The sequence below is a fragment of the Lithobates pipiens genome, unplaced genomic scaffold, assembly GCF_037356315.1.
Source record: "Lithobates pipiens isolate NorthernLeopardFrog02 unplaced genomic scaffold, aLitPip1_a1.2 Scaffold_16, whole genome shotgun sequence".
Lineage (NCBI taxonomy): Eukaryota > Metazoa > Chordata > Amphibia > Anura > Ranidae > Lithobates > Lithobates pipiens.
The window spans coordinates 430,079,409-430,099,334 of record NW_027507748.1 but is presented as its reverse complement, the minus strand read 5'-3'; the positions used below and the strand labels follow the sequence as shown (position 1 = coordinate 430,099,334).

The following is a 19,926-nucleotide window of genomic DNA, read 5'->3' as shown; positions in this document are numbered from 1 at the left end:
ACGTGTTTTTCACAAGCCCTTTAGCTCATGAATCACATTTGCTCTGGGAGACAGATCCCTGGGGCTTATCACATCACATCAGCAGAGGGTGATACAGCAGTTTGTGTGCCAGCATACAAAGCCAGCACACAATTCTATTTACAGGCTGCCATTGTCAGGTTAAATCGTTTATCTGCTACATTTTCTAGAGCAGAGGACAAATGCTTACTTATTTCAGATAAAAAATAAATAAAACAAAAAGGCATTTTTTTTTTTTATTTAAACTGATCGAGTGAGCTGTGCCTGCATTTGTATTCATGGCATGTCTGCTTTTAATGTGTATCTAACATTTTATTATATTGCAGCTTACCAGTGTTTGGATATGGTGGCTGCATTTGTTTTTTTTTTCTCTGCCTTCGAGTCACTTGATAAGACAGGGTGACAAGGTTCACTCACTGCACTATTTGTAGAGAGGAGTACTATTGTAACCCTAGAACTACTACTGTTTATGTCATAGTGGAAGGTGTGTTGTAGTCCACAGAGATAACTGGGCATAAGGATAGCATACATTTCTCAGGTTCCCAGATTTCTTATTATACACCTATCAAACAGTTATAAAAAAAAAATGCTTTCAAATGAAATATTCAATAGATCAAAAGGTTGTAAATAAAACTTCTATAGCGCTGTCAAATTATGCAGCACTTGACATATTATACATTTACATCAATCCCTGCCCTCAAAGAGCTTACAATCTAAAAAGGTCAGTAACTCACATACATATACTAGGGCCAATTTACCTACCAGCATGTCTTTGGAGTGTGGAAGGAAACTGGAGTACCCGGAGGAAGCCCATGCAGGCACAGCGAGAACATGCAAACTCCGTACAGGTAGTGCAGTGGTTTGGGATTCGAACCTACGATCCTAGTGCTGCTAGGCAGAAGTGCTAAAAGGTTTACATACACTTTAAGAGCCCTATTCACACCAGCAGCATGCACCATCACACTGCTGGGATAGGCATACCAGCAAACTTATTAAAGCATTACTAAACCCACAACAGCAAAATCAGTTTGTAAATGCAGTAAAGAATGCTGGTTATACTCACTGTGGAACCTGATGGGTTAATAATCCACATTGTGTAAAAAGGCTGTTCGATTCTGTCTTCTCATCCTACCCTTCTTGCACTGTCCCCAGAGAGCCTTTGGAGTCATTTTGCACATGCTCAGTTTGATGTGTATTGCTAGAGGGTTATATTTTTCTGGGGAGGGTGCATGTGATCAGCACAGGACCAATCAGTACTGTCCAGACAGAGGGTCAGGGGTCATGCAGCCTCATAGGACATTCAGGAGGAGAGGGAAAGTGAATTCTACAAGCTTTAACCAGACCACGATAGAAGTCACACTGCTGATGAGAAAAGGTATTACGCTGTTTATAGTACTGCATTAATACTTTTTTTTTTTTTTTTTAGCACAAACTGACATGACAACTGGCATTGCAGGGCACAAGGCATTTTGCCAGGCTTGTCTGTGTTTAGACTGCATTGAGCAAGGCAGCCCAACACACCTGTTGTGAATGGGTCCTAAAAAGGAATTCACGTATTCACATAAGGCAAAGTCTCATACAAACACGTTTTCCAAAAGGCAATTTTTCCTAAAGCCTCATGCACACTGGACAATTTAGCAGCTGCTTCTAGGGGTGTCTTTATATTTTCTTGCCACTACACTACCCTGCATGTTAGCCACATATAGGCATTTAGCAGCCAGAAGCTTTTGGAGGCCAAAGTAAAAATTTGCTGCCAGTGCGTCCAGGAACAGCAGAGTTTTTTTTTTCCTGCCAAAGGCATCTAAAACGTGCCTGAACATTAGGCACATTTAACACTTGAATGTTTATTCATTTCAATAACCAGAATAAAGAAGTCTTTTAAATTGGCCAGAATAATAAAAACGCCCAAGCGCCTGACACCAGTAAATGCACCTAAAAGCTTGTAAAAACTTTAGAAACACTTTTTACAAGCATCAGGCATTTTTTTTTCCCTGCCAAAACACTGCTGCCAGAAGGATAGGCAGCAAGATTGTGTATGAGGCCTAAAACTCCCACTAGTTAAAATGAAGTATATTTTGCACAGAACTCAATTAGAGGCCCAGTGTTTTGTTCTCATTTCTTACAATAGGTGGATATGAGCAGGTCATGGTATAAGAATGCTTGTTCCATCATTGTTTTCACAAATTCCCGGCCTCTGACCTCAGAACAAATATAATAAGTCTATGTTGGCTGACTTATTACACGAGTCAGGGACTTTTCTGTGAGGAAAGAGGCCAAATGAGGCAGCTGACAGCAAGCACATACTGTATGCTTCCTTGGTAAATAAAACATCTCTCTCATGAAACCTTCATTATGTTATACATATAAGAATGACACAACTCTGGCAGTTTTGTATGGTTTTAAAACATAACCAAATTTCTCCTTAAAAAGAGGTGTTCCATCAACCCCGAAAAAAGTCTTAACCGCTTCCCGTCCGCCTCACGCAGGTATACTGTGGCAGTAGGGCACGTACAGGCTGATTAACGTACCTGTACATTGCCCTTTAAAAGGAGGCTTGCGGGCGTGCCCACTGGAAGCTCTGTGGCCGCAAATCGCGGGTCCTGCGGATCTGATGTCCGCGGGGATACCAGCGATTGTCTCACGTGGAGAAAGAACAGGGAGAGGCTAATGTAAACAAGCATCTCCCCGTTCTGCCTAGTGACACTGATCAGCTCTCCAAGTAATCGGGAGCGGTGATCAGCGATGTGCCACACGCAGCCCCCCCAGTTAGAATCACTCTCTAGGACACACTTAACCCGTACATCGCCACCTAGTGGTTAACCCCTTCACTGCCAGTGACATTTTTACAGTAATCAATGCAATTTTTTTTAGCATTGATCGCTGCATTAATGGCAATGGTCCCAAAAATGTGTCAAAATTGTATGACGTGTCCGCCATAATGTCGCAAACGATGAAAAAAAAAAAATAATCGCTGATCGCCGCCATTACTAGTAAAAAAAGAAAAAGAATTATCAATAAAAATTCCATAAGGCTATCCCCCATTTTGTAGACGCTATAACTTTTGCGCAAGCCAAATGCTTATTGCAATTTTTTTGGCAAAAATATGTAGAAGAATACATATCGGCCTAAACTGAGGACATAATATATATATATATATATATATATATATATATATATATATATATATATATATATATATATATATATATATATATATATAAAAAAAATTTTAATTGTTGCTCTTTTTTGTTTATAGCGCAAAAAATAAAAACCGTAGGGGTGATCAAATACCACCAAAAGAAAGCTCTGTGGGGGGGGGGGGGGGGGGGGGTGATGATGTCAATTTTGTTTGGGAGCCACGTCGCATGACCGCGCAATTGTCAGTTAAATCGACGCAGTGCCGAATCACAAAAAGTGGTCTGGTCTTAAACCAGCAAAATAGTCCGGTCTGAAAGTGGTTAATTAAACATGTTCAGGTAGGTCATCCTACTGGACAACTGCTGGTGCTTCATTCAGGTCTCAGATCTAGTAACCTGGAAGCAATGTCATGACATCACTTCCCGGATTACTGGCATCTTAAAAGGAGCCAGTTTTAAAAAACAAAGTATTCAAAAAGGCCTACCTTGGACGTTTTAACTACGTTCAAGTGCAGAGGAGGGGTTTGGGGTCTTATAGACCCCCAATCTCTCCATAAAGAGTACCCGTCACTACCCTTTACATTTCTTGACAGCAGCAATAACTGATAAAAAATAAATAAATAAAAAAGGACAATGTAAATAAAAAAAATTAATGTATGGAATATCGGCACAATATCAGCTATCGGCCTGAGAGGTGGAGAGAGATAGAGACACACACACACTAGTTTGGAAACATTTTCAAACCTGAGCTTTTTGTAAAAGATGTAAAAAACAATAGACTGTTAAAGCATAACAAAGCTCAAAAAGGTCACAACTTTACATTCAGCAGCTCCGTCAAGCACACATTATCAAAAAGTGCAGAATGGGCTTCAAACTCATCTTCCCCCTCCCACACAGCACAGGAAAATGTATAAAAATGGAGTGCATCCTTTTAAGCAGAACAGATAAAAGTACCGTTAAAAATAAATCACTTGTTCAGTGACTTAAAAGTATGTAAAACTTAAATACATTTTTCTTGTTTGTTCCCTTTTCTGGAATGTTATCAGTTAACACCGTTTCCTGCTATCTCCATGGACTTCAAAACAACACCTGCTCCTGTTAGAGAGAGACATTACCTACTCCAAACACACTCCCTGTCCTAGGTGAAAACTCTCAGTATGGTTGTTACCCCAGGACAGGAAGGGCGTTAATGGCAGGACAAGAAGGTTACAAGAAATAAAAGTGTGAAAAAAGGTAAATAAATGCAGCAACCCAAATCTAAGGACCAAGAGTCTGCAATACTAAAACTTGTGTTTGTGGGATTAGATATGCTTTAAAACAATAAAAAAAAAAAAAACACACGATTCCTGCGTTATGCGTTTGCCTCCAAACACTACCCCCAAACCTACCTCGCCTCGGGGACTCATAAAAGGGCGGAGGTAGCCATATTTATAAAAACAAGGATCCCCCTTTACATGCTCAGATGACGACAGCAATCCCCGCAGCCATATTGTGATCCTCAGAGGTACGTGGCACACACAGGAGGTTACATTCTGTGCGATTTACACCCCAAACGTCAGACAGATCAGATTTCTTTCAGGGGTGTTCGCGCATCTATCGGCTCGCACACTCAGACTCAAAGCTGTTCCGACAGCTAACCAGACGCTATGCTCTTTGATGCCTGGCGGGTCCTTCATCCTGACGACCGACAGTACACCTTTTACTGGTTGTCCCCCCCCCCCCCAGTCAGTCACACACCCGGATAGACTATCTTGTCAACAACCCAGCTCCAAGACCGACCCATACGGCGCAAATACTCCCGATTTCTTGGTCGGATCATGCCCCTATACTGCTAACATTGGGCCTGGCCACTCCCCACCGTAGACCTTATAACTGGCGCCTTAACACGTTCCTTCACCAGCACTTACCCTCAAAGATAGAATTAGACACCACAATGAAACAATACTTTGTGGAAAATGACACGCTTGACACGACCCTCCCCACACTGTGGGAAGACCATGAGGCGGAAATGAAGGGCAACTGTCTTGCCCTAGCCACCACCATGAAAAGAAAATGCACAATCCCTGAAAGAGCAAACAGAGAGGCTCACTGGCCTCACTGGCCCTTTTTAAAAAAAAATCTCCACCCTTCGCGCAACACTGGACGACTTAACCATTGGAAGGGTGGAAAAAGCCTTGATTAAATTAAAACAAATATACTACTATGACAAAGGCAATAAAGGCACACTCCCTTTTGGCCAAGAAGCTAAGAGACAATGCTCACATAGCAACACCACACCAGATTAGAGGCCCACCGGGATCCATGGTGTCCTATCCTGACAAAATAGCTGGTAGAAGAACTAGAGCATACAATCAAATCTCTTCCTGCCCGTAAAGCTCCAGGACCAGACGGTCTACCCTACAAATACTATAAGGCATTTCTCCCCCACATGTGCAAACTGTTCAACGCCTTCTTGCGCGACACCCCCATTCCACCGGACATGCAACGTTCTTTCATCACGGTTATACCCAAACAAGACAAGGACCCTTCCCTGTGTGCCAATTATAGACCTATAGCTCTCTTAAACTCGGACCTGAAGATTTTTTACCAAACTACTCTGCCTTCGACTGAATACAGTCCTCCCTTCCCTTATCCACAAAGACCAGGTGGGCCTTGTCCCTTTTCGGCAGGCGGGAGATAATACAAGAAAAATAGACCTTGTGGAGGTGGCGAATAGGGAGGGCATGCACTCCCCATTTCTTAGCTTGGATGCCAAGAAGGCCTTTGACCCCCTTGGCTGCCCTTCCTGTTCGCCACATTGCGTCATGTCGGGCTTCGGGCCCATTCTTGCAAGCAAACCATCACTTATACTCCACCCCCTCCTCCCAAGTAAAAACACCATTCACAATCTCCCCACAGTTCTCAGTAACCAATGGCACTAGACAAGGATGCCCACTGTCCCCCTTGCTCTTTGCACTCTGTGTAGAGGCCCTGGAGGCCACAATTCGTGGAAACCCGAACATAAAGGGCATTTCGGTCAGAGGAATGGAGTTTAAAATCTCATTATTCGCAGACGATATAATCCCAACACTGACCCAACCTAGAATCTCCCTTCCAAACCTGCATGCAGAACTTGACAAATATGGGGCACTCTCCGGATTCAAAATTCACATTTCGAAATCAGAGGTCCCTTGCAGTAAACATACTGGAGGCAGAGATAGCTCACTTGACAGCCAACTTCCCATACAGCTGGAAACACAAGGCACTAAAATACCTAGGGATTTATCTTTCCCCTGAAATTTCACACTCTGTATCAGGAAAATCCCCCCCCCCCCCCCATATTGCTCCATAAGAGCCTTTTTACTACAATGGAAAAAACACCATATTTCCTTACTGAGGCAGATAGCATCCATAAAGATGACAGTACTTCCGAAATTACTGTACCTGTTCCAAACCCTTCCAATCCCAATACCCTATGGACACCTAAAAAAAAAAAAGCTCCAAACGGACCTACTCCAATACACATGGAACTATAAAAGACAGAGTCCCGTGGTCGGTACTAATGGCAGCATGTTTGGATGGAGGCCTGGCATACCCTAACCTTATTAAATACTACCAGGCAGCTCAACTAAAGCTCCACACACACTATTAGATTGTCTGCTGATTTTTTCCTTCAGGTTTACCAAAACCATGTAGTACAAGGGCCTGCCTGATTGCATACACATTGAAACCCCTAAGGTTTGACCTCATATTATATGGTTTTGGTAAATCTGATGGAAAAAAAAAAAATAAGTAGAAAATCTGATAGTGTGTATGGGGCTTTAGGGCAATAGCCTCCTGGTTCACTCAATATTCCTACAATAAGTGGACGGAAATTGAAAAAAATATGGCTTGCCCCAGTACACCCTAACAACCTGTTATGGAACGCAAATGTAGAGGTAGAACCTGACCGCATGCTTGGCCCTATGACCCTACCCAAAAACATAAACTGACCTCCAGTAGCTTACTCCTGACCTCATTTCTCTGCAACTCCAAAGTGCCAGACAGTTTTACCCACCGAATGTCCTTGTGAAACCTTTTCCACTTTGGGAACCTAGTAGACCTTCGGTCCCGCAAATTATTGCCATTTGCCGAACTGCAGACCAAATACGACCTGCCATGCCAAGAGTTCTATGGGTATCTCCAGATTTGCCACTGCCTTGTCCATTGCACCTAACTTGCAATTTTCCCCTCCAACCTCCTTTGAGAGACTGGTTCTAGCGGGCTCCGCTCAGAAGGGATCTATTTCTGATATATATAATCACATACATACATACATACATACATATATATATAAACTACTGAACGCATATCCCTCGGAGCCCGGCTGCCAACACGCATACATGGCTAAACGGGAAAAGATTTTAGGCGAGGGGATCCCCACGGAACAATGGCAGAGAGTCTGGTCGCAGGCAGCAAAGAGCTCGCTTTGTACACTATACAAAGAAAATATTTATAAAATCTTGTACTTTTGGTATATGACCCCAGATGTGCTACACGCCATCTATCCAACTAGCTCAGATCGCTGCTGGTGAGGTTTGGGGGATAGGGGCACCCTCCTTCACATATACTGGAACTGCCCACCGATTGTCCCTTATTGGACCTCGGTCCAACAATTACTGTCCCGTCTTGGGGGGGGGGGGGGGGTGCCCAATCCCATTGACCCCAAAGTTTTTTCTACTGGGCTTGTCCCCATTTAAAATTCCTGTACCCCATAAGAAACTGGTACGCCACGTCCTCACAGCGGCTTGCTGTTAAGGACGTGGAGTTGATGGAAAAAATTACTGCCAGAGTAATGGATAGACTGGAAGCCCATAATATGGTCTGGGAGCTGTGGAACTTTCGGGAGGACCCACCTAAACAGGTAGGATGAACCAGTATGACAACCTCTTATCCTCTTCTTCCACCTCTTTCTTCCACTGCTACGAGTCCCCTAGCAACTCCTTTAATTACTAAAGCAAGTGAATATGCACTATTGATAACTAAAATAGACGCAAAAATAACGTACAGACAGCTTTGTACTACTTATGCATATCTGTAATGCACTGCACCAAACTATGTCAAAGTGTATAAAAATAAAAACTGTTATTTGGGAAAAATATAAATGCTAAAAATGCAGCACGCTAATGATCCAAATACAAGACCTAAAAGAGAAGTACTGGGAAACAGGCGCGCTCATAAAACTTGCTTGGTTTATACCAATCCCAAAACAACAATAAAATATAAGTGCCAACAACGGCAAACTATATTTGTTAAAATAAAACACAATTTAATGTGCAAAAGTGCCCATGACAGGTCTCCAAGTGTAGCAAGCACGTACCAGAATAATAGGATTTCCAATTTAAAAGATCTAACACAGAGAGGCCAGCAGAAAAAAAAAAAAACACACAAGATGGTCGCTGCAGTATTTCCACCCCACCCAACATGTTTTGTCCAAACAGACGTCTTGGAATGCACCCCTGCATTCTCTGATGAGAAATTCAGTAATCTCTCACACAGCAGCACTTAAACTGGGAAAGGGATAGCCAGTACTTGGGCTGGATATACAGGACTCTTTTTGAATCTCATAAATGAGAGGATTCACAAACTACACACTCGAGGTGGATTGGGGACTCCTTCCTCCTGAGCTATTGTATTCTGACAATGGGGAGACTTCCTCGCTGTCAGAATACAAGGATCAATGTTGTAGCCTATAGCCAGCGGCACTATTTGGGAAAAACCTAGCAGGCTGGTTGTACACAAGTTCATTGATTGACTTGTGTACAACCAGCCTGCCCATACATGGATCCAATCAATCCATGTATGGCCAGCTTTAGAGTGTCGAGCTCTGCTGTACCGCACATGTGCGGACAAGGAAGGAACAAGGGAAGCAAGCTGATCTGTGTTTTCATCATGGGCTCAGTGCCACTAATACAGAGAAGACTGAGTGCCTGGCAGGAGTGGCTTGGTCACACAACTGGCTGTAGAGAATTCAAAATCCTTTGGCAGTTAAACCACTTTACCATTACAAGTTTGAATATGGTGATATTCCAAGCAGGGTTTCTTCCGACAGTCCCCACATATGCTGGTGGGTTAACTGATGTGTGAATAAACACATAGTAGTCAAGTTAATATGGAATATATCAATACAGTATGTCATCAGCCTATACATAAAAGGCAAAGAGTAGACTAAAAAGAACTTGAAAACCCTCACAGATTCCCTATGCTTCCCAGTCTTATGATATCAGAACAGACGGATTTCCAGCATAGACTCTGATGTGTTTTGAAGTAGCCTAGAGCAAAGACGCAGCTCACTCAGCAAGAAAGGCTTTTCTCTGCATTAAGCCCACAAACAGAAAAAGGACAATTCTTTTTTTGATCCCTGAAAGAGCCTCATTTTTGCCCATGACACTACCAGCTAATACCAGTCAAAGCTGTACCCATGTTATCTTATGATGTCGTTTTACCTGTAGTAATTCATTTGCTTTAATGATGCATTGTGGATAACACACGACTATAGTGTGTTGAAGGAAACCGCAATCCAAAACACTTGAAAGGACTTTTCAAATGAAACCAGGATTGTACTTTTAATAAAATGCAGCAATGGTTGGAACGCGGATTTAACGTGTGTCAAGGCATAATTACAAAAAATAAATAAAATTGCCTATTTGCTTGCATAAATCTAAATGTATGCACTGTATTTTTCATCTATTCCAATGGCCCTCGTTCACACCAGTGCAGTCCAGTCAACAAAAAGTAGGACATGTTCCTTTTTTTATTTAATACTGTAGGTGTAGGCATCATTCCGGTACAACCGCTTCAACCCGAGGACATCATGCAGGCGGGAAGTAGTTAAAGTAGAACTAAACGCAAAATATGTATTTTTATTTTTTTTTATTTTGGACAGCGTAAGGGAGGGTTATAAGTTTCATTGTCAAAACATGCTTGACACATTAAAGTCCCCCCCCCCCCCCCCCCCCCATAAACCCAAATTCATTGATGCAGGGTGGTAAATCCTTCTATGGTGATAACAGTGGAGTACATTTCTGTCTTTTTTTCATATCAGAGGGATGGAAACAGACCCCCAAAAGGCTATAGGATGCAGGGTTTCAATCTTGTTAATTCAGACAAGAAAACGTAGAAAACACCATTATGCTCCAAGTCAAAGGAAATTTGGTTGGGTTATCCTTTAACCTTGAAATGTCGGAAATATTGCCTACATATGGGCAATACCACCCACACACACTGCAGCCATCTTTTGCGCCCACTTGTTTTTGTTGCAGTAGCTCCCCCAAGAGAGTGAAAAGCACTGCAATCGCTCACAGAATTCTGCAGCTGGATCATGTGGCTGAATATTTGTTCTCAGAATAGATCGTAGCACAAACATATTTGCATCAAATAAACATTGCAAGGATTAGTAGGAGGTTCTCAAGGACTTCGTTTACAGGCCAAAGTGCATTTTAAGGCTTCCTACACGTTTATTCGATGAATCAGAAAAAACAAAGGCTTACTCATGCAGGGGTTTAAGAACTTGTTCACACTATGTGCAGAGACAGGAGTTTTTCTGCACGTGATCCGCAATGTGCCCCGTTCACACCACAACACTAGCACCAAGTGCTTTTTTTTTTCTGCGCATGAATCTGCAACCTGTATGAAGTTTTCTAAGTGGTAAAAAATTTACTTAACAACATTGTGGTGTGAACAGGGCAGAAGAGAAAAAGCAATGACGACAACACAGGGTGCAATGTCTGTGCATGAAAGCCAATGTCAATGTGCGTAAATCCCGAGTGTGGCTCGGGGGGGGAATTTTCATTACCAAAAGCGGTAACCCCCCGAGCCACATTCAGGATTGCATCGCAGTATCCTGGGAAAGTTACTTACCTTGTCCCCAGGATCCTGCGATGTCTCCCCGCTGTGTCCTCCGTCCGACTAATCGTTGTGCCAGGCTCCATTCCCTGCGAACTTCGCGACACACAGGGACAGAGCCTGGCGTCAAATTCAGAAAACAAAGACACATATAGTAATTTAAGCTGTAAGATTACAGTGTACTGTATCAAATAATTTCACCTCCCTTTTTTCCCTAGTGCCTTGTCCAGTGCCCTGCATGCAGTTTTATATTATATATACTGTTCTTTCTGCCTGGAAACTTGAAACTGTCCACAGCTACCAAAAAGCGTCCCCTCAAAGGCAATTTTAGACCAGCCAGAAAACAGCGATGAATTAGAACACTTTCAGAATTGAGCGATAGTGATTTGTGGGGAAATTCGTCATCAAACACTGAAAGTGATGACAGCGACAATTCTGCAACTTTTTTGATTACATCATTGAATACATTTTATTATTAGTTATAGTTTATTATATTATAGTTTAAGATTTCGCATTTCAAGCTTTATCATACCCGTGACATCTACTAGACTCTTGTTTGGACAGATTTAAGTGTGTTATTCCCAAGAATTACAGGCCTACAATATAAAATCCTTGCTGAGCAGGCGGGCGACAGGTGTTTCTCTGCATACTGTGCAGAGACAGACCTGTCAGAGCCACCCATTGACTTGTATGGGCTGGCGGATGTCAGCAGAGATGTGTCCACTGACAACCGCCTGCCATCCGATAAGATCCGCTAAAAACAGCTACAGTGAGCAGAGATGGGCCTGTCCTCCGCCTGCTTAGCAGGGACCAACTGAGTGATCTCCCGCTGAGCTAGCAGATTCGCCCATGTGAAAGGGGCCTTAAGGTTTCATTCACACTAGCACACCTGTATTTAGCTTTTCATAGGAGTAATCTGTGAAGTACAGACCTATTTTTTTTGCACACTTTAAAGCAGGAACATCTAAAACACAGGAAAATTAAAATGGGAGGCGTAACAGTTGAGAACTGCATAACTGGGAAAATACGTCATGCCTGCAGCAAGAGTACACCCCCTCCCACGCTTTTTGATGGTTCTCTGGCTTACCTGGCCCATCAGGAAACCCAGGAAAGGAATCCAATGGTTGCGGTGAATGCCCATAAAGAATAGCAGAGGAAAGATGGCCTCCGCTCATCTCTAGGACCTAGGCGTCCTGGAGCGAGGTTCACGGGCCAATGTAAACAAGGCCTTTTTTTTCCCTGATCTGATGCTTTTCATTGTAGGAAACGTGGGGTATTATTGACGCCAAATGTCTCCATAAAGAGGACCTGTCATGCATTATTGTCATGACAAATGATGTTTACATTTTTTGTGATAGCAATAAAAAACAAAGTTTAAAAAAAAAAATAATATATTATATAACTAGACACAGTGAATGAGGCCTAAAGCACTGCAACAAAGACATTTGCCAATTATGTATTACTTACCACTGTCCATAGTTCCACTAATTCAGCAACTGTAGAGCAAAAAGCCTGAAAAAAAATAAAAAAAACCCTGCTTAATATTTGCATTCACCCTGTAAATTCATGTTTGTTGTCAATTTAAAAGAAAATAATTTTTGCTTAGCAAAGACCAGAAACGTTTCTAGAAGAATGGTTTCTTATAAAGCACTAGCAAAAACAGCCTAAACAAAGGCAACTTCCCTTCATTGAACATCACTTCCTTCCAAGAAGGATATCACAGCATGTTACTCACAATATGTATGTCAGTAAAGCAGCACTCATATTTCCAGGTTCTGCTGTACTAGTCACATATTTCAGTTTACAATAAGAAATAGAACATATAAAATAAAAAGTATAACAAACATAAAATGAACGGTATGTCAGATGTAACATTCTATCTAACCATTGGGATCACGTTAGATAGAATATGTTACATCTGACATACCGTTCATTTTATGTTTGTTATAATTTTTATATAGGAGTTGGTTGGATAACTAGCCAGATTGATAAAACACGACATACTGGTTATTAACCCTTATCCTGGGGATTCTTCCACCCAGTAAGTAGTGTATTACTGCTGACTGGAAGTTACTATGCTTATTTTCTGTAGGCGGATTTTCCTTTGTCCTTTTCATGGAAGGGGGGCATTTAGATTAGCTGATTGATCTTGGGAGGCTATCACTAATCCAGACGCCCTTGGACAGCACATTGCATGTTACATGTATGAGTGTCCTCTGACATGTGGCACTTGTATCACACTGTTCTCCATATTATATATGGGGACGATATTAAATGTTTTGCTGCATTTTATATACGTTACTGAAACATGATGTTTCCCTCCTTTGTCTACCATACAGAATCCCTCTGCTTACAGTCAAGTAATGAAGGTCCTGAGGAAGCATAAAGAGAAACATCGACCTCTCTGACCTAGCAGCAACAGGGATCTAATATGTTGTACATACACTATGTGGTTATATCAATGAGAGCTCATTTTTTATTTTTTTGTAAGAAAAGAGATTTACAAAATAAAAGTAATATGTTTGTAATAAATTATATTTTATAAGATTATGTAATGTTCCTTTTCTGGTACCGTTAAAGTCCGCTCCAATGGTCCTATACTTTTTTTTTTTAAAGTCTATATATGGATGTGGTACCCCCTTAGCTAATTTTTCTTTAACCACTTAAGGACCGCCGCATGCCATTGTACGTCATCAGAATGGCCTGTACAGGCACAAGCACGTACATGTACGTGCTTGCCTTCCAGCGGGTGGGGGGTCCGATCAGACCCCCTCCCGCTGAATGCAGCGGTCCATTTCGCTTCAGGAGTGATCCGGGATGAGGGGGATGGCCGTTGGTTTCTGGCCATCCCCTCTCGGCTTCCCCGCTGTGTATAGGCAGGGAGGAAGTGATGTCATTCTCCTCTGGGCGGTCTTTTTGACCGGACTACGAGGAGAAGAGTGAAAGTAAGTGTGCACCAACACTACACTAACATGTAGGCACACAACTCCCCCCCCCCCCCCGATCAACCCCCCACCCCCACTCCCAGTCACAGGGTCACTGATTGCAGTGATCATTTATTTTCTGATCACTGCATTTAGTGTCAGTTGTAAAAGTAAAAACTGTCAGGGCAGTTAGTGTTCGGTCCAGGGTAGCCCCCTACCACCCCCCAATAAAGGTTTAACCCCCTGATTGCCCCTAGAGTTAACCCTTTCACCCCCTTTTGCCAGTGTCACTAAGCGGAGGAAGCTCCAGACAATTTTATTTTACTGAAACTGTGCTGGTAGTATAAGTGGAGCCATGTCTTTAACCCAGAATCCTGTGTTCTATTAAAAGCAGACATACAGACAGTCCCTGAGTTATAAACATCCGACTCCTACTTACAAACTGAGGAAGAAAACAGGAAGTGAGAGGAAATCTACCCATGGGAAAGGAAATGCACTCCGGTAAGAGTTATGGGGAAAAAGGTATCACCAATTTTTTTTTCCCCATGACAACTCAAAATTTTCAAAATCCAGGGACAGGAAGCGACGTGAAATCTTCTGAAAAGGGGCAGACCGCAAAACAAAAAGGTTACAGGAGTGTTAAACCTTCCCCTATTACGTCCAGGAATAAAAAATAAATAAAAAAACCTGCGTACCTGTTCCAACTTGCATACAAATTGAACCCACAGAACCTTCTTGTTTGTGTTTGTAACCCAGGGACTACCTATACTACCATGAGATATGCTTAGTCAGAAAATGAATGATATATAGAAACCATTTACAGTACACTAAGAGCACAGACTGTAGCTCCTTTAGGCCCATTATTGAAAAGCAAGCAGGAGAACAAAAAGCTTTACACACCGCAGCAAATGGAGTGTGGTCATATCCTGCTTTACAACAGGCATGTTCCAAAATGGAATGATTAGATCATACACAAGTCTTTTTTGCAGAAAACTGCACACATGCCTTCTAGCCACAAAATATACCTTAACAAACGAGTACCAGTCATGGTTTTTAAAACCACGCTTTGACTCCTGTGGGCTTATGATGGCATTAGCAATGTAACCACCAGCTGTCACCATCAGCCGGGGTCCAGAGCTAGGCCCAGCAGCTGAAGATGGCTAACCATGCTTCTACAGACTGCTTCCAATTAAAACACTGTATAAGCAAATGTAAACACAGTGCTTCCCCATTAGGTTTAGTATATTGACATTACGGCACCCCGTCAGTACACAGCTTTGGGTAACGCTGTCCGGTCTCTCCTTACAGCAGTAGATCACTGGAATTTGCTGCAGCACATTGATCATAGAGATTTCCTGTGACCAGATGGTCCCCAGACATATCTATGACCTTCCGAGGCCCGGGCACGACGTTGATATCACAAAACGTCCAGCGAAAGTAAACAATGCAGAGGACTCGGCTGGAAAGAAAGATCGTTAATTTTTTTTTTTTATCTCAGTCTTTCCAGCCTGGAGGAGAGATGTGGGGTCTTATAGACCCCACATCTCTTCATAAAAAAGGACCTGTTACGCACTATTCCTATTACAAGGAATGTTTAGATACTCAGAGTTCTATGCCATGAGGTGCCATGTTGAACTTCCAGTGACCAGTAAGAGAGTGATAACACCAAATTTTACACACCTGCTCCCCATTCACACCTGAGACCTTGCAACACTAATGAGTCACATGACACCAGGGAGGGAAAATGGTTAATTGGGCCCAATTTGGACATTTTCCAAATTGGATATGTCCATTTTGGACATTTTCACTTTTGTTGCCAGTGGTTTAGACATTAATGGCTGTGTGTTGAGTTATTTTGAGGGGACAGCAAATGTACATTGTTATACAAGCTGTACACTCACTCCTTTACATTGCAATAAAGTGTAATTTCTTCAGTGTTGTCACATGAAAATATATAATAAAATATGAGGGGCGTACTCACTTGTGTGATACTGCAAGTAGCATCACTTCAAAACGATAAACTAAGAAACATAACTTCGCTGCTCCCTGCTCTATGTAATTTTGGCCAGACTGGGTGGTGACACCTCTATAGGCGCTAAGACATCCATGGCATCCCTGGCCAGCATAGAAAAAACAAAACAAATACTGTCCCTCAAATAAGGAGAGATAGAAATTATATATATATATATATATATATATATATATATATATATATATATATATATATATTCACTACGATTAGATTAATGTATAGTATCCTACCTGTATGAGGGAGTACTCATACCCTGCAGGGGAAATAAGAGATAAAATATTAGAACAAGAACTTCAGTCAACACAAATTATCAGTACACTACCACAGGGGCATGTTATGTCCATCTAACATTTCTGGTTTAGGCTCAGCTCACACTGCTGCGACTTTGCCGGGTGACTTCCTGGCAACTTGAGTACTACTTTAATATAAGTATAGAATAGAAGTTATCTTGAAGTAGTACGAGAACCTTTTCTAAAGCCAGAGCGACATCAGTAGTGCCAATTAAAAACAGCTCTCATTGACCAACATGGGATTTCACGTCACGCAACTTGGGATCCAAGTTGGATCCCAAGTCGTGGCAGTGTAACCCGAGCCTTAAAGGGAAGTCTTTACCCCCCGCTAGCGGCCATGAAAGGGTTAACTCTGCTGGCAATACGCCGCAATAGTGGCGTTTTGCCGGCAGCATTACAGCGCTGCCCCATTGATTTCAATGGGGAGCAGCGGTGGAGGAGCGGTAAACACACCGCTCCTTCACCGCTCCAAAGAAGCTGCTGGCAGGACTTTTCTGACGTCCTGCCAGCGCACCGCTGTAGTGTGAAAGCCCATTAGGGCTTTCACACTGCACACAATGGTGCAGCTTCTTTAGGGCGGATTGCAGGCGCTATTTCTAACGTTATAGCGCCTGCAAAACGCCCTGGTGTGAAAGGGGTCTTAATGTTATACTTGAGCGGTGAGCACTTAGATCTTTTCTTTCTACCCATGACCTGGCGTCCTTGCTGACATCTAAGAAGACGTGAGAGAAGTTTATGGTCCGTGTTAACCCTTTTGATACCCGCTTGCATGACCACCTGTTTGCACAGGGGTCCATGCCATAAGGTGAGAGTGATTAGTTAGACCAGAGGTAGAGGGATTGTCATGCTACTGTGGAAAAAAATAAATAAGTTACTTACGTCAGTGCTACAGTTTGAATTTAAAACGTATTTGTGTGAACTGTGAAGGTAAGTCATGGATTGTGGAAACTAACTAGTGTCAGATGATTGTATATAGTGTATACTGCATTTACCACTGACTAATGCAGAGCTGCAATGCAAGATCAGCTAAAAGTAGTTGGATCTGTATGTGCGTTATAATTAATCAAAATTAATCGATAAAAAAAAAAAAAAAAAAGGGATCGAACACGACAATTTTATTCAGTAAAAGCCCTATATGTAATATAATGATAACTAATGTATTTTGTTATCAATTACACTTTTGTTGGTTCATAAGGATTTAAAGGGAAAGGGCAACAGGTTTTACGTGTGCACTTTTTTGTTGTTTTGTAGCAGGGCAAAATGGCCCGTACACTGGCGGTCAATGATAATGCTGGCCAAACGCTATAAGAAAAAACGGCTGAAATGCGATCATTTGGTCAGTTTGTTTGTTTTTCTGCCATTTAACGGGCACAAAATAAATAATCGTTGGGATGTTTTTGAGTTGAAAAAATGAAGGACAAGTTTGAAAATTTTCTGCCAAACGATTACCTTTCAATTTATGTATTTCCCATCCAAACTGTTTGTACTAGGTATATCTAAATAACAACCAAAAAAAAAAAAAATTGGTTAATTTATGCCCACTGAGCGATTTAATCGGTCATTACATGATGACACTATCGTTTGCTCTCACTGCCGAATGTTCGTTTTTGGAAATGGGTTCAGCCGATTTTTTGTATAGTGTATGGCCAGCATACGACTGTACGCCTTACACTGGTGGTCAGCGACAAGATACAGGGAGCCTTCCCTGCCGGAAGAATACAGTCATTATTGGTAGCAGCTATAGCCACTGGCAACAATCACATAAATAAATAAATCCTACAGGCTGGTTGTACCCATGTTAATCGACCAACTTGGGGTACAATCAGCCTGCCCATACATAGTTTGAATCTCGGCCCTGCTGACCCAGCAATATTTGTGAAAACAATGACCCCTAAACTGGTGGTCAGTTAAAAGAATACCCCCTTACGTTGGTGGTCAGTGGGGAGAACATCCCACTTTACACTGGAGGTCAGTGGTGGTTAGTGGAAATAAAAACCTCTTACAGATAGCTAAAAAGATCATTGATGTTATACTAGTGTCTCTGCCAAGTGGTCTTCACCCTGGAACTATGAGGACAGCCCCTTGAGGAATGTACACTAGATCAGAATATTGTACAAAAAAAAAAAAAAAATAAAAAAAAAAAAAAAAGATTTTGAATCTTTCGTATGATAATCTGGACGTTAGTAACCAGCTGTCCTCTGAAAATTTTCCGAAAGGACAAACACGAACATTTTTTTCCCCCTCGTACAAATACCAGATCGTATGTTTTTTGTTTAATAAGTACAGTTCTCATCCGAAAATACAATACATCACTTCCGAATTTTTATTCTGTCGTATGAGAATTTTCATACTTTAGCAACCACTTCATTTTCGATACAAGACTAGCATGGGGGGGGGGGAAACAAAAAAAAAAAAAAACACACACACACTATTTTTGCATGCTAGACTCCATATCGAATGGGTTACTAAAGTACGAAAATTCTCGTACGACAGAACAACAACTCGGAAGCGAAGTATTGTATTTTCAGATAAAACGTGTACTGATTAAAAAAAAAAAAGAAAAAAAAAAAAAAAAAAAAAGAAAAAATTTGTACGATCTGGTCTCGTATGACAAAATCGGTGTACGAACGATTAGATTGTCGTACAATCGCTATTTTTTGTACGATATTCTGATGGTCAGACAAGCAGTACATCCAAACCCAGGCTGTAGTAACACAAGGTGCCATTCTTACCACTGCCCATTAATGAAGTGAGTGTTGTGGGTGGCAATCAATGTTTACACACTGAATGTAAAGCAAACATACAATTAGGACTAAGATGTCATCCTTCCTGCCCATTCATATGAATAGCAGGCACTGGTCACATGACCCATTAGTAATCTGACAAATCCTGTACTCAGCTAGTTGTGTCCAGTTCTGGGATAATATCCATCCACCCTTATGGGTCATCATCATCATCACAGGACTACATGACTAATACTCCCTCCCATCCATCCCTATCCATCCATCCCAGATCCATCATCTCTCCCATGTTGTTTTCTAGGATGTGTGTAGTAATGGGAGGGGGTCTTGTGTAGAGCCACACCAATGATCCCTACAACTCCTCTCCATCCCATAGTAATCACACATACCACTCTATTACCCCCACATACAGGACCCATCTTACCGATCAGTAGGGAGTAGTGCCGCCCTCTGCTCCCTACTCAGCCCCGGATCTCCCGCTATAGAGTTCAGCTCGGGATGTCACCTCCTCTCACTGCCGTTGCTCAGTCCATAAACTGAATCCCAGCCAGGCAATGAGTGATGCTGGGAGGAGAGAGAGAGCCGGAACTACCACTCCCAGCACCCCCTGCGGTATCCACCACTCTTCAATCCACAGAAACTTTATTCAACACAAACACTATACCCTGCCGGTGGGAGAATGGAAAGGGTTACTTGTAGTTGGAGTACACTTCACAGCTGTATTCTTTCAGCTGCAATGAGCACTTTTAGGTTTCCTTTGTTATGCTGGCCATACACTATACGAAAAATCGGCCGAAATGTGGTCATTTAGACAGTTCATTCTTTTTCGGCCAGTTAATGGGCAGAAAATCGATAATTTTTGGGACGTTTTTGAGCCAAAAAAACGAAGGACAAGTTTGGAAATTTTCTGCCGAACTAACG

The 19,926-nt window shown here is 42.1% G+C and overlaps 1 protein-coding gene across 2 annotated transcripts in view; it reads right to left on the bottom strand.

Annotated features, from left to right (window-relative positions):
* PRRG1 (proline rich and Gla domain 1) overlaps window positions 1–19,588 on the bottom strand; it is a 68,109-nt gene extending 48,521 nt beyond the window's left edge. The window contains exons 1-3 of one of the 2 annotated variants that reach the window (XM_077482578.1): window positions 19,430–19,588; window positions 16,205–16,227; window positions 12,486–12,530 (exon numbers count right to left, since the gene is read on the bottom strand). In XM_077482578.1, coding sequence (XP_077338704.1) covers window positions 12,486–12,495 — 10 coding nt within the window. In that variant the 5' untranslated portion in view covers window positions 12,496–12,530; window positions 16,205–16,227; window positions 19,430–19,588. The remainder of the gene's footprint in view (window positions 1–12,485; window positions 12,531–16,204; window positions 16,228–19,429) is intronic. The other variant, XM_077482577.1, reaches the window with a different exon arrangement.
* Between the last annotated feature and the right edge of the window lie 338 nt (window positions 19,589–19,926).